The sequence below is a fragment of the Anabrus simplex genome, chromosome 2 (genome assembly GCF_040414725.1).
Source record: "Anabrus simplex isolate iqAnaSimp1 chromosome 2, ASM4041472v1, whole genome shotgun sequence".
NCBI lineage: Eukaryota > Metazoa > Arthropoda > Insecta > Orthoptera > Tettigoniidae > Anabrus > Anabrus simplex.
The window spans coordinates 558,944,587-558,956,909 of record NC_090266.1 but is presented as its reverse complement, the minus strand read 5'-3'; the positions used below and the strand labels follow the sequence as shown (position 1 = coordinate 558,956,909).

The window sequence follows — 12,323 nt, the reverse complement described above, 5'->3', positions numbered from 1 at the left end:
TCCTGAATATAAAATATCTGCTATATCTTGCTGGAAATCTACAAGGTGAGCTTCACTGAAATATCTTTTCCCAAATCAGAACTGGCTTCTGTCAAACCAGTCAGTAATTTTTTAAATGTGCCTAATATAATCTGATAGAATGCTTTCGCAGAGTTCACATGTAGTTCATGATAGCTGATTGACCTGTAAATATCTGGTTTATGTTTATCACTCTTTCTCTTGTACACAGGGGCTAATACAGCAACTCTCCATTCATTTGGTATTTCTACTACCTGCAATCAGCACTTAAATATATATTTCAGATATAGCAATATATTCCAACACATTGGCTTTACTATAGCTCCAGACAGCTTATTAATCCCAGCTGCTTTTCCTGCTGTCAAATTTTCTATCCTTTTGTAATTAACTTCATTATCATATTATAAAATATCAAGGCCATCTTAGTAACAGAATATTAAGTTCATTATCACAGGCAAATTTCAGCACTTAGTATTTGTAATGTCCTCTAACTCGATATTTTCCTTATATCCAACTACCTTTACCTATTGCTGACTCAAAATTTCTGCTTTCTGTAAATCCTCACGTATCCACTCCTCTTGTTCACTGATGATCCCTGGAATGTCCTTCTTGGAACCTGTTTCTACCTTAAAGTATCTGTACATACCCTTCCATTTTTCCCTAAATTTCATTTGACTCCCAATTGTGTTTGCCATCATGTTATCCTCAGCTGACTTTTTAGCTAAATTCAATTTCCTATTGAATTCTTTCAATCTCTCCTTACTTCCACCCATTCCTAACTCTATTTCTTTCTAACCTGCACCTCTTTTCTTAATCTATTTCTGTTTTAATAAAGTGGGCCTTTGCCATTCCTTACCACCATTAAAGGTACATACAGGACCTCTTTTCATCCTCCTTAAAAATGACTTTAAACCTACTATTATCTAACATTTTCCACAGATCATAATTACTTCTTAAATACACCCCTTTCTTATCAAGCATATAATATTGTCTTACAGTTCTAGTTTGCAGCCTTCCTTTCTGTTACGTTTATTTTCAACTTTGACAAAAACAGCTTTATTATCATTAGTACTACCTCCTGACGTTTCAGTTTCTCCATAGAGCTCATCTAGTTTAACACCACCACCACATCTAGAATATATTTCTCTCTAGTTGGTTCCATCATTTTCTGATTTAGCTGTATTTCCCAGATTAACTTACTGGTATTTACCATACATTTTTCATGCTTTCTGTTGTATACATTATCTTCCGAGTTTACATTAGGTACACTGAGATCACCAGCTACAATAACGTTCCTTTTTCTGTCGTTCCCCACATAGCTGATTATCTAATTAAATAATTCTCCATAAGCATCAGTGCCACCTTTTACAGGCCTGTACATCCCAAAAATATCAAGTTGCCTATTATTTTACGAAGGTCGATCAAATATAAACAGGATTTTTGTTCTTGAACATCAACAGTTGGTAGGACTGGCCCCACACTTATGCTATGCTTAGGCGGGACATTAGGAGTGGGGAGAGCGTGGTGTTAGATATTTCCCGTCGTTTTGTCAATAACGCTCACGATGTCGGAGCAACAGGTGCTCCCCTCCATTGCGCAATGCATAATTATAAAATTTCTTGTTCATGAAGGAGTTAGAGCAGTGGAAATTTGCCAGAGATTGACTGCACAGTTTGGTGATCAAACATTGTGAAGGACGCGTATGTGTAAGGAGTGGCGGAGGAAAGGGGAAGCAGCACCAGCGAATGCCAAGACTCGACTGTCAGTTGGCAAGGTTCTTGCAACCATTTTTTTCTATCGGCGAGGCATTTTGCTGATTGACATTTTGCATGAGCAATGCACAATCAATGCTGCTTACTACTTCAAACTGTTGAACAAGACGAGGGTTGCATATCGTCACAAAAGATGACACCAACCGATTCAACAATGCGCGGCCCCATACTGCAGCTCCAACTATCTCCAAGCTACAGGAAATGCATTGGACTATTATACACTTGATCATCCTCCTTACAGCCCGGACTTATTGCCCTGCGATTTCCATTTGTTCGGACCGCTTAAGGAAGCTCTAGGGGGGGCAACGATTTGAAAATGACGAGAGTGTGGAAGACTTCGTGCACAACTGGCTGGTGACACGACCCTGTTCATTTTACGATGAGGGCATCAAACAGCTGCCCATACTGATGCAAGTGTGATACACTAATATAACTTGAAAACAATATTCTCTCACCATGGGTAAATAATGCAAGTATCGAGCTTGAATATTATTATTATTATTATTATTATTATTATTATTATTATTATTATTATTACTTGTGATGTATGGTTATGGAGTGTTTACATCCATTTATTATTATTATTATTATTATTATTATTATTATTATTATTATTATTATTACTATTAGTAGTAGTAGTAGTAGTAGTAGTAGTAGTGGTATTATTATCATTATTATTATTATTATTCATGTAGTCAAATGATCACAGTGTTTGTGAGGTTATGTCATGAAACATATACTGTATGTAGACATTTATATGAATTCAATTAATGTAAGAACCTGTATATAATTTATTATTACCTGTATATATGATTTGTAATCTACTACAGAATTGTGTAACACACTGTAACAACCAGAATGGCACTAGATCAGACGAGATGATGGTAGAATATTCTGTACATTATAACCATGTTGTAAGGCACTCGAAAATTTACGAGGAGGTATTTTTGTAACATATCTTTCTAGAAGCCTGCCCAGGCGCCTATATAAGGAGGCGGTCTTGATGGTAGAGACGAATTATTGTTTAGTAAGAGTCACGGTTTTACAGCTGTTCTGACCAGACGTGCATCGTGCTAACGAGAGTTTGAAGTATGTGACTTGGCATAGTAAAGTTGGTAGTTCACATGCAGTGGTTGCGGTCTCCATGTTTAAGTGATAGGCAGTTGTTAAAATGGTGGGTTGTTGATGTTCTTGGAGTGAAGTGTTTTATCTATGATACAGTGATTAAGGTTATGTGTGTTTAATTTGTGAATAATTGTAAATAAATCCATGTACACAAGTTGACAGCATTTTGTGTGCGTCATTGTGGTTACATCAAAATGCTGGGACAAATGCATTTCCAAAGCAGGAATCTATGAGTAAAAATATATTGTAATTGCCTTGTGTTTTTCAATAAATGAATTTAAATAAATATAAAATCGCATTTATATTTGATCCTCCCTCATAGCAATGAGCCTTACAACTAGCAGTGGAGGTTTCTCATCCTTAATTTTTTCGTAGCTTACGAATTCCTCTTTGCCGTTCGTATCCTGTCTCTATAACAAACAGTCCAGTTCAGTGAGAAACTGGCGAGCAGTGGTTTACAGTGTAAGCACGTTTGAATAGTGTACATGTAAGAGAAGGAATGGGTCCAAATTTCTGGCTGCAGCCTTTGTCAGTTAGGATAGAATAAGTTTTGTGGTAAACATTATTGACAACTAGATGCTGTTGTAAGGTAAAGGGAGGGGTTAGACAGGCAGGACAAGTCAATGAAGGAAAGGAGTGGTTATCTAACATTGAGGTGGGGTGCTTCCCTAGACTTAAGCTCCAGTTAATGTCAACCTCGGAATCTCTCGTGCCAAGAGGTTGAGAGGATGGGGTAAATGATTATGAATTTTAATTGTGAAACAATCATCAAATGTGGTTTGATAGAGCTGGGTGAGAATGGGGACAGAAAGATCCATAATATGAGTTTTACATATACTGCAGTGGCCTAATATTTGTTTGTCTAGTGTATTGGTAGTTAAGCCAATGTAGAAAGCTGGGCAGTCTACAATGAAGCAGGTAAATGTACTGTAGATGAAGTGCAGTTATGATGATATTGTTGAAGTCCTTGAACATTTACCCCCATCTTTCCACTCTCTTGCCCTTAAAGATTCTGAAGGGTCAATGACCTAGCTCTTAGGTGCTTTTGAACAACAAACAACATCAAAGGTCAACTGATTCTAAGGTCTAGGAAAGCACTGGGCATTAACATTAGATAACAGATCCTTTCTTTCCAATCTCTCATTTCACCTGTCTCCCCCTCTCCCCTTTACCTCAGACAGTATCTTCTAGTCAAAAAATTTATTCTATCCTCCAATTACAAAGGCTGTAGCCTAACCCATGTGTACCCATGTGTTTTTCTTATGTGTACTCTATTTATGCATACTTACATGGTAAGTCACTACTCTCCATCTGTTTTCTATACATATAAATTACACTCTCCCTCTATTACTTGATTTGACACTTGTTTGTTCCTTTCCAATAATTATATCAATTACTAAATCTATCAATTAAATTCCAGAATTGCATGTTAAAGTAATTTTGTAATAATTTACTTTCAGGATCAAGTTGCAGTAACAGCATGAGTTGGCAGTGTGCTGGAACACATATTCATTCAAGCCATCATCACCCTGATACAGCCTATCTTTTACTCTCTCTAAATGTAGCAGGGTTTCGAAGTAAAGGTGGAGTTAGTGGTGGGCATAGATTAGAAGTCGGTCGCATTTCATTCGTATTTGAACTGGACTGCAAAAGCAAGTGCGAATTTGTATTTATGCAGGTAAGTAGTCATATTTTTTATTTACGACTTCTCTGTAGATATGATAAGGGTACGTAAGGGTAAGGGTGTATTCTGCCCGAAGGCAGGCCCAAACCTCTGCAAAGGTGTGCCTGAGCTGGAGTTTACGTACGGCAGGGTGGCCAGAGATTATTGAGAGTTTTTGTAATGTACTGAAAATTCTTTCACACATATAATATTCTTGGCACTGATCCAATATTCTTTGTTGATCATGCAGTTGACAACTATCCTTGTCCTCCACACACATATAGTGTTCAATATCTTGCATGGCCTTTGATCATGCTTTGTGCCTTCATTGGATTGCAGTTGATTGTAGAGTTATTGATAATGATCTGATTTTGCTTCCATGATTGCCCTATTTGCACCTTTTTTCTGTGGCCTTGTATTTCTCATGGTTTTCCACAGTCTGAAGGTTTTGTCATTCCTTGTATGCTGCCTTCTTAGCATGTATCTTATCTGGAACCAGATCTGTCCACATTCATATCTGAGACGAGCTGCTCGACTAAGTGGTACCTATATCATAAGTGGTATGTTCCGAGCTGTCAGTGGATAGATGGCATGGAATGACATCAGTAGATGAATAAGTTTGAGTGGTGTCTTTAAAAATAGGAAAGATCACAATATGAAGATAAAGCTGGAATTCAAGAGGATGAAATGGGGCAAATATTTGTTTATAGGAAGGGGAGTTAGGGATTGGAATAACTTACCAAAGAAGATGTTCAATAAATTTCCAATTTCTTTGCAGTCATTTAAGAAAAGGCTAGGAAAACAACAGATAGGGAATCTGACACCTGGGTGACTGCCCTAAATGCAGATCAGTAGTCACTGATTGATTTTTTTGATTGTTTATCAGTTTGACTATGGTCTGGTTTATGATACCAAGTACAGTACAGTTTTTGCAGCATTTGTGAATGAGTTGCAGATTATTGACCAAGCAGAATCAGTTTGAGTGATATCAATTGAAGGAAACATAATGTTTTCAGTGATGGTTGATTGCTGTTCCTGTGATTTCCTTACATGTAGATAAATATCAATTTCTTAGCAAATATCTGTATGTATATTCCACCTGTTCAGTACAATAAAATAGTACCGTTTAAATTAACTGGCCAGTCTAAACAATATGTTTAAAGGACATGTTTCTGACCTATCAAGCTGAAGATGATCTTAACATAAGTCAAAGATTACCATGGCACTGGTATCCATCATCAGTGCTTCCAGCATGCCCGGAGATCACCACATAAAATCGACAGGTCTTATACACTGCACATTCCTATGGTGTCCTGAAGTTTGTTCCAGAAGATATCTTTGTCTGTTTCATCACACTTTTATCTAATTATCATAGTTAAAACATGACTAGGAATGATACTTAACCTCTCAGCGTGGAACGACTTTCACTACCTGGCTACCTTGTGCTGTGGGAGGAATACAGCACCAAGCATACTATGAGTGCAGGCTTTTAGTTAATCAGTCATAAATGACAAGCGGTTCAATGAATTTTACCAAAATGTTCAGTTTGTCATTAGTGCATAAACACACAAACAGCATAATTTACTGGAATTACCTAAAGTCAGTCAAGTGAAGGAATCTTCTGATGTTTTCAAATTGAACAAGAGATAGGGTTGAACCAAATATAGGAGTAGCTAGTACCCGTTTTTTGAGAAATAAGATCTCAATACAGGTTTCTGACTATGCTCATTAACATACACAATGCAAAAATGACATATATTTCCCCCAAAGAAACCTGTAAACAGGGCAAAAATATCTGCCTATTCTTCTGTCATCTTTACGAAATCGACAGTAGAAAACAACTGAACATTTTTCACACAGGATATAAGCAGTTCTTTGCAGCATTCTGAGAACCATAATCTGCCATAAAAATTTCCCTTAGCCCTTATCCATGTCTTTTCACAAAAAAAACACCATCAGTAACATTACGACCAATATTTTCCCGCGTATCAAAAGCAACATCAATGTCACAATCACTACTTTCATTCTCAAATTCTTTGTCCTAGTACTTGTTTAACGAAACTAAACTTTCTGTACCATCACTCGGTAAAACATCATTAATTTTCAAATTTGTGATCACAAGAAAATGTTTAGCTGCCATGATGTCAACAACAGAACTTCTTGAATTTTCAAACATGATATATCATATGTATTGAAAGTTAGAAACTTCATTCTGTTCCATATTGAACTGGGATTACAATAAAATGAAAATATTTAGGGTCCACCTTTTCAATGCAATGAATATTTATTGATGTGAGTATGTATCACATGTCGTTTAAAGAAGATACGTACTACTTTTGACGCTCATTGCGTGTCATCATCAGCCAATGTATCAATTGAGCAAAACAACTTATCAAACAACAATATAAAACACATGATAAAATCTACAAGATAAATGTTAAATTATGACTAGTTAAAATATAAAACACATGGCAGCAAATACAATGACAAATGTTAAAAGTTAAACTGTAACAAGTTAAAATGTTGAAAGCAAATTGGAGAAGGTAACCCAGTTGTTAAAGTGTGATACATGATAAAATAGTCCAGCCTGAGGTGTATAGAACATAAGGTGTAACTTATAAAACACTTGACTGCACCTACGAAGACAAATTTTAAATGTAACATTGAATTGATGAGAGTATGGTGCATATGACTATCTAAAACACATGACAGCACTTATCATGTCAATTTTAGATCATAACAAGTTAAAATGATGAGTTGCATCTGACCGGAAAGTATAAAGTTTGAGAAGGTATCCTTGTTATTGAGTCTTGATATACAAGAGAATACCCCAGCTTGAGGTGCATAGATCATAAGGTAACATGTGTTATCAGTGGGAAGAATAAACCTTGGTCTCTTAAGTTGTGGTAATTAACAGGCTTAATTCAGTATGGAAACGTGGAGACCTGAAATGGGAATCATAACTTTGATTCAAATTATGATCTTCACATGACCACATTGTTGGCTTCGGAACCACCTGAATTAAGCCTGTTAATTATCACAACTTAAGAGAACAAGGTTTGTTCTTCCCACTGATAACACGTTACCTTATGATCTATGCACCTCAAGCTCGAGCCACCGGCAGTGCCAATGCACTATGAGAGACTTTGTCACACTACCAAAAATTGATGCCTGCTTGGCTATCAGATGATATAGATGTTGATTCCCATAGGAAATCTGAAATATTTGTCCCAAATGAGTAAATTCATAATACCAATATAAATGGTCCGTTATTGGACAATATAAATTTTCCAGCTAACTCATTCCTGGTAGCCAGCGTTTCGCCCTCATGTGCTAGGTTGGGCTCATCAGTTGGTACCTAGCATACCTACCAAGACACTGGCAAGTGCATACCGTGGAGGCCACTGCATAGGCTACTTGGAGCCACCGGCAGTGCCAATGCACTATGAGAGACTTTGTCTCTCTACCAAAAATTGATGCCTGCTTTGCTATCAGATGATATAGATGTTGATTCCCATAGGGAATCTGAAATATTTGTCCCGAATGAGTACATTTATAATGCCAATATAAATTGTACGTTATTGGACATTATAATTTTTCCAGCCAACTCATTCCTGGTTGCCAGCGTTTTGCCCTCATGTGCAAGGTTGGGCTCATCAGTTGGTACCTAGCACACCTACCAAGACGCTGGCTAGTGCATACCATGGAAGCCACTGCATAGGCTACTTGGAGCCACCGGCAGTGCCAAAGCACTATGAGAGACTTTGTCTCACTACGAAAAATTGATGCCTGCTTGGCTATCCGATGATATAGATGTTGATTCCCATAGGGAAACTGAAATATTTGTCCTGAATGAGTAAATTTATAATACCAATATAAATGGTCCGTTATTGGACATTATAAATTTTCCAGCTAACTCATTCCTGGTTGACAGAGTTTCGCCCTCATGTGCTAGGTTGGGCTCATCAGTTGGGACCTAGCACACCTACCAGGATGCTGGATAGTGCATACCGTGGAGGCCACTACATAGGCTACTTGGAGCCACCGGCAGTGCCAATGCACTATGAGAGACTTTGTCTCACTGCCAAAAATTGATGCCTGCTTGGCCATCAGATGATATAGATGTTGACAAAGTCTCTCATAGTGCATTAGCACTGCCGGTGGCTCCAAGTAGCCTACACAGTGGCCTCTCACGGTATGCACTAGCCAGCGTCTTGGTAGGTGTGCTAGGTACCAACTGATGAGCCCAACCTAGCACATGAGGGCAAAATGCTGGCAACCAGCAATGAGTCAGCTGGAAAATTTATAATGTCCAATAACGGACCATTTATATTGGTATTATAAATTTACTCATTCGGGACAAATATTTCAGATTCCCTATGGGAATCAACATCTATATCATCAGATGGAGAAAGTCGTGGCCAGCAATGGACACTATTTTGAATGATACATGTGTAAGTACTGTAATCTGTTTCATTAAAGCCTCCAATGTTGGGAACAAAACGGCAGAAGCAAAGTTGTACACCTTGTATGTGATTACCCCAATGAAGATCCCTCCTTATATTAACACCCAGATACTTACAATGATCCCCAAAAGGAACTTTCACCCCATCAATGCAGTAATTAACACTTTCCACACTATCCCCGTACGGGATACGGGCGCGCTGCTTTCCTGCTTCTGGACGGCGCCCGTATATGATACGGGCGTGATTTACTCGTGTGTTTATATCCTGCTGCACGTATCACGTACGGTTTCCGTCCCTTGGTTGGAGGTAATAGTTCATCTAGTGACCACTAGAATGCAGCAGTTTTCGGGAATTTCGAAATGAAACTATAAACAGGCCATTTTCTCCTTGCCGTGACCTCTACCGAAGCACTCAGTGTGCCGTGCGCTGCGCGCGCCAAATCTGTCACGCTGTCAGCTGTGTTACTGTGTAAACATGTCTTCACGCCGGCTCAATGATAGTGATATTTTATCGGGAGAAGCGGGTTCAGAGATGGATGAAAGTGATTACGACCCTACTTACGAACCGGATAACGTATCAAGCGATAGTTCAGGTAAGATTTTTCTTTATTACGTCACTTTGGAACGTAAGTGTTTAGCTGTATTATTTTACTCCGAATACAAACGATAGAAAGACTTCGCCTAGAAATTTGGGATTATCTTTTTCGTTTAGACGAAGAGACGCAGACTGATGATTCACCTGTGCCGGGAACATCTGCTAGATCATCTGAACCTGATGATGAATGGTCAGAAACAGATGACCAACCGCAGCTACCTGTCTTCCAGTCGGCATCTGGTTCAACTCAGTTTTGCGCGGGGAGTGACGAAATGGATTGTTTCAGTAATTTTTTTAGTGACGATGTGATCAAAAATATAAAAACAGAAACTAACAGATATACAGGTACGACAATTGCGGCAATGAAACGTCAGGGCAAACTGAAGGAAAATTCCATGTGGCACCGGTGGTCTGCAGTAAAACTTCACAAAGTTTATTGGTTTTTTGCAACAATTTACCATATGTGTGAAAGCTACTCGTTATTGCAAGCTATGCTCGGAGAGGGGCAAGAAAGAAAGTGATAAGCACGTCAGAAAAGAGAGTAGATGGTGGTGCAAAGAGTGCAAAGTAGGACTGTGTATAGTCCAATGTTTTCAGGACTACCATACGAAAACAAACTATACCTAAATAGGTAAATATTTTATTCCACTGCATTTGTGTTTATTTGGGGCCTAAGTAGTCGCATTAAATTATTATTTTTTATTGTTTGAGCAAGCTTATTGGTATAACCTCAATGTAAAAAAAAATTCTGTACTATTTTTTCATGTTCTTCATAAGACTAGTATAATTAAATTACTTCAGATATTCACTTGTTGATTAACATCTTCATTTTGGACGGTTGACACCTTCATATGGTACAAAAAATCAAGCATGTAATATGTTTCGCTGTACCATAATAACGCATTAAAAATTAGCAAAAAGACCCAGTTCACAGCCAGGATACATGTTAAAATATGGTAGTGTTGAAAGTGTTAAATCTCGGAGGACTTTTCCTATTTGTGAAACTCACAACCTGACTTTTAACCCCGTTTATCATCATACCATTGCCTACTGTCCGTCTCACAACATTATCAAGGTCATTTTGAAGTTGCTCACAATCTTGTAACTTATAGTGAATAACATCATCCGCAAAAAGCCTTACCTCTGATTCCACTCCTTTACTCATATCATTTATGTATATAAGGAAACATAAAGGTCCAATAATACTGCCTTGAGGGATACCCCTCTTAATTACAACAGGGTCTGATAAAGCTTTGCCTATTCTAATTCTCTGAGTTCTATTTTCTAGAAATATAGCAACCCATTCAGTCACTCTTTTGTATAGTCCAATTGCACTAATTTTTGCCAGTAGACTCCCATGATCCACCCTATCGAATGCTTTAGACAGGTCTATCGCGACACAGTCCATTTGACCTCTAGAATCCAAAAGGGACTAGTTTCGACCTAATATTAGGTCATCATCAGCCTAAAGCAAAATTGAAACATAAATACCGAAGAAATCAAACAATGTAAAGACACATAACGTCTCGTAAATGTACATACTATGTAGATATTGAGAAAAGAATTATAGAGACGTGCAGCACTATGTTTAAAAATAACTCAATGACAGAGATTCATAAAAATTCTAGTGCGCATTGAAAAGATGTTAAAGATAGGAATCCTTGAGTTGCTGGATAAGGAGTTTAGTATATGCTGGCTGCTTTAAGATGCTGTTATCCAATTGAAGAACAACTGAGCCAAAGGCACATCGTTTATTTACTATTAAAGTCCAGTGTGCCATACAGCATTTAAAAGTTGTTAAGGATGGAAATCTTTCAGTTGTAGGTCATGGAATTGAATATATGCTTGCTCCTTAAATGTGCTGTTGTACATTCGAAGAACAACTGGGACGAAGTTATGTCATTTTTCAAGATATTCATAGACGTAAAAACTCATGGATGCTAGAAAGGCTCTTCTAATTTTGGAACTTGAAGGAAAGTGATTGTTGCACGTGGAGGCTTAAGAATCCAGAGATGCGCTACACTATGTTAAAAAATAGTGATCCATAAAAAAGTCCAGTGCGCCCTATAAAAGTAAAAAGTTGTAAATTTAATCCTTAAGTTGCTGGTCATGTAAATCAAAAAAGGTTGACTTCCAAGCGATGCTGCTGTTCATTCAGAGATCAATTGAAATTGTAGTAACCTTGGATGTTTATAAACTTGATATTCATGCAGATGCAAAGTATGATGCTAGAAGAAAGTTCTTCTGTTTCTAGAATTTTGAAGGACGATGGATGTTACATGAGGAGGATTAACATATATGGAGTTAAATAAAGGTGGATAGAAATTCACAGTTCAATGCAGACCATACATTTGACTCTGAATAAATGACAGCAAAGAAAGAAAGAAAGAAAGAAAGAAAGAAAGAAAGAAAGAAAGAATTAAGTCATGTGGAAGAAAGTACTTAAAAAATATGTCATATGGGAATGATTTTGTGTTGTAATAAGTTGAAGAGAGAATTGGGGGTAGGTGAGGTTCAAAGGAAAATCTTGAGAAGGAGGTGAAGGGAAAAGAGAAACAAAAGGAATGGAAACAGAAGGAGAAAGAGGGGGTGCAGAGAAGGGGGAGGAGGTTATTAAGGCAGGCTGATGGACGTGGAAATATGGAAGATTGTTTAAGCAAAGTACTGTAAATAGAATGAAAAATT

The 12,323-nt window shown here is 37.6% G+C and overlaps 1 protein-coding gene across 2 annotated transcripts in view; it reads left to right on the top strand.

Annotated features, from left to right (window-relative positions):
• Positions 1-12,323, top strand: part of LOC136862927 (endosome/lysosome-associated apoptosis and autophagy regulator family member 2) — a 388,733-nt gene that overhangs the window by 232,815 nt on the left and 143,595 nt on the right. For both annotated transcript variants that reach the window (XM_067139216.2, XM_068225816.1), the window contains exon 8: positions 4,376-4,593. In XM_067139216.2, the coding sequence (XP_066995317.2) occupies positions 4,376-4,593 (218 nt within the window). The remainder of the gene's footprint in view (positions 1-4,375; positions 4,594-12,323) is intronic.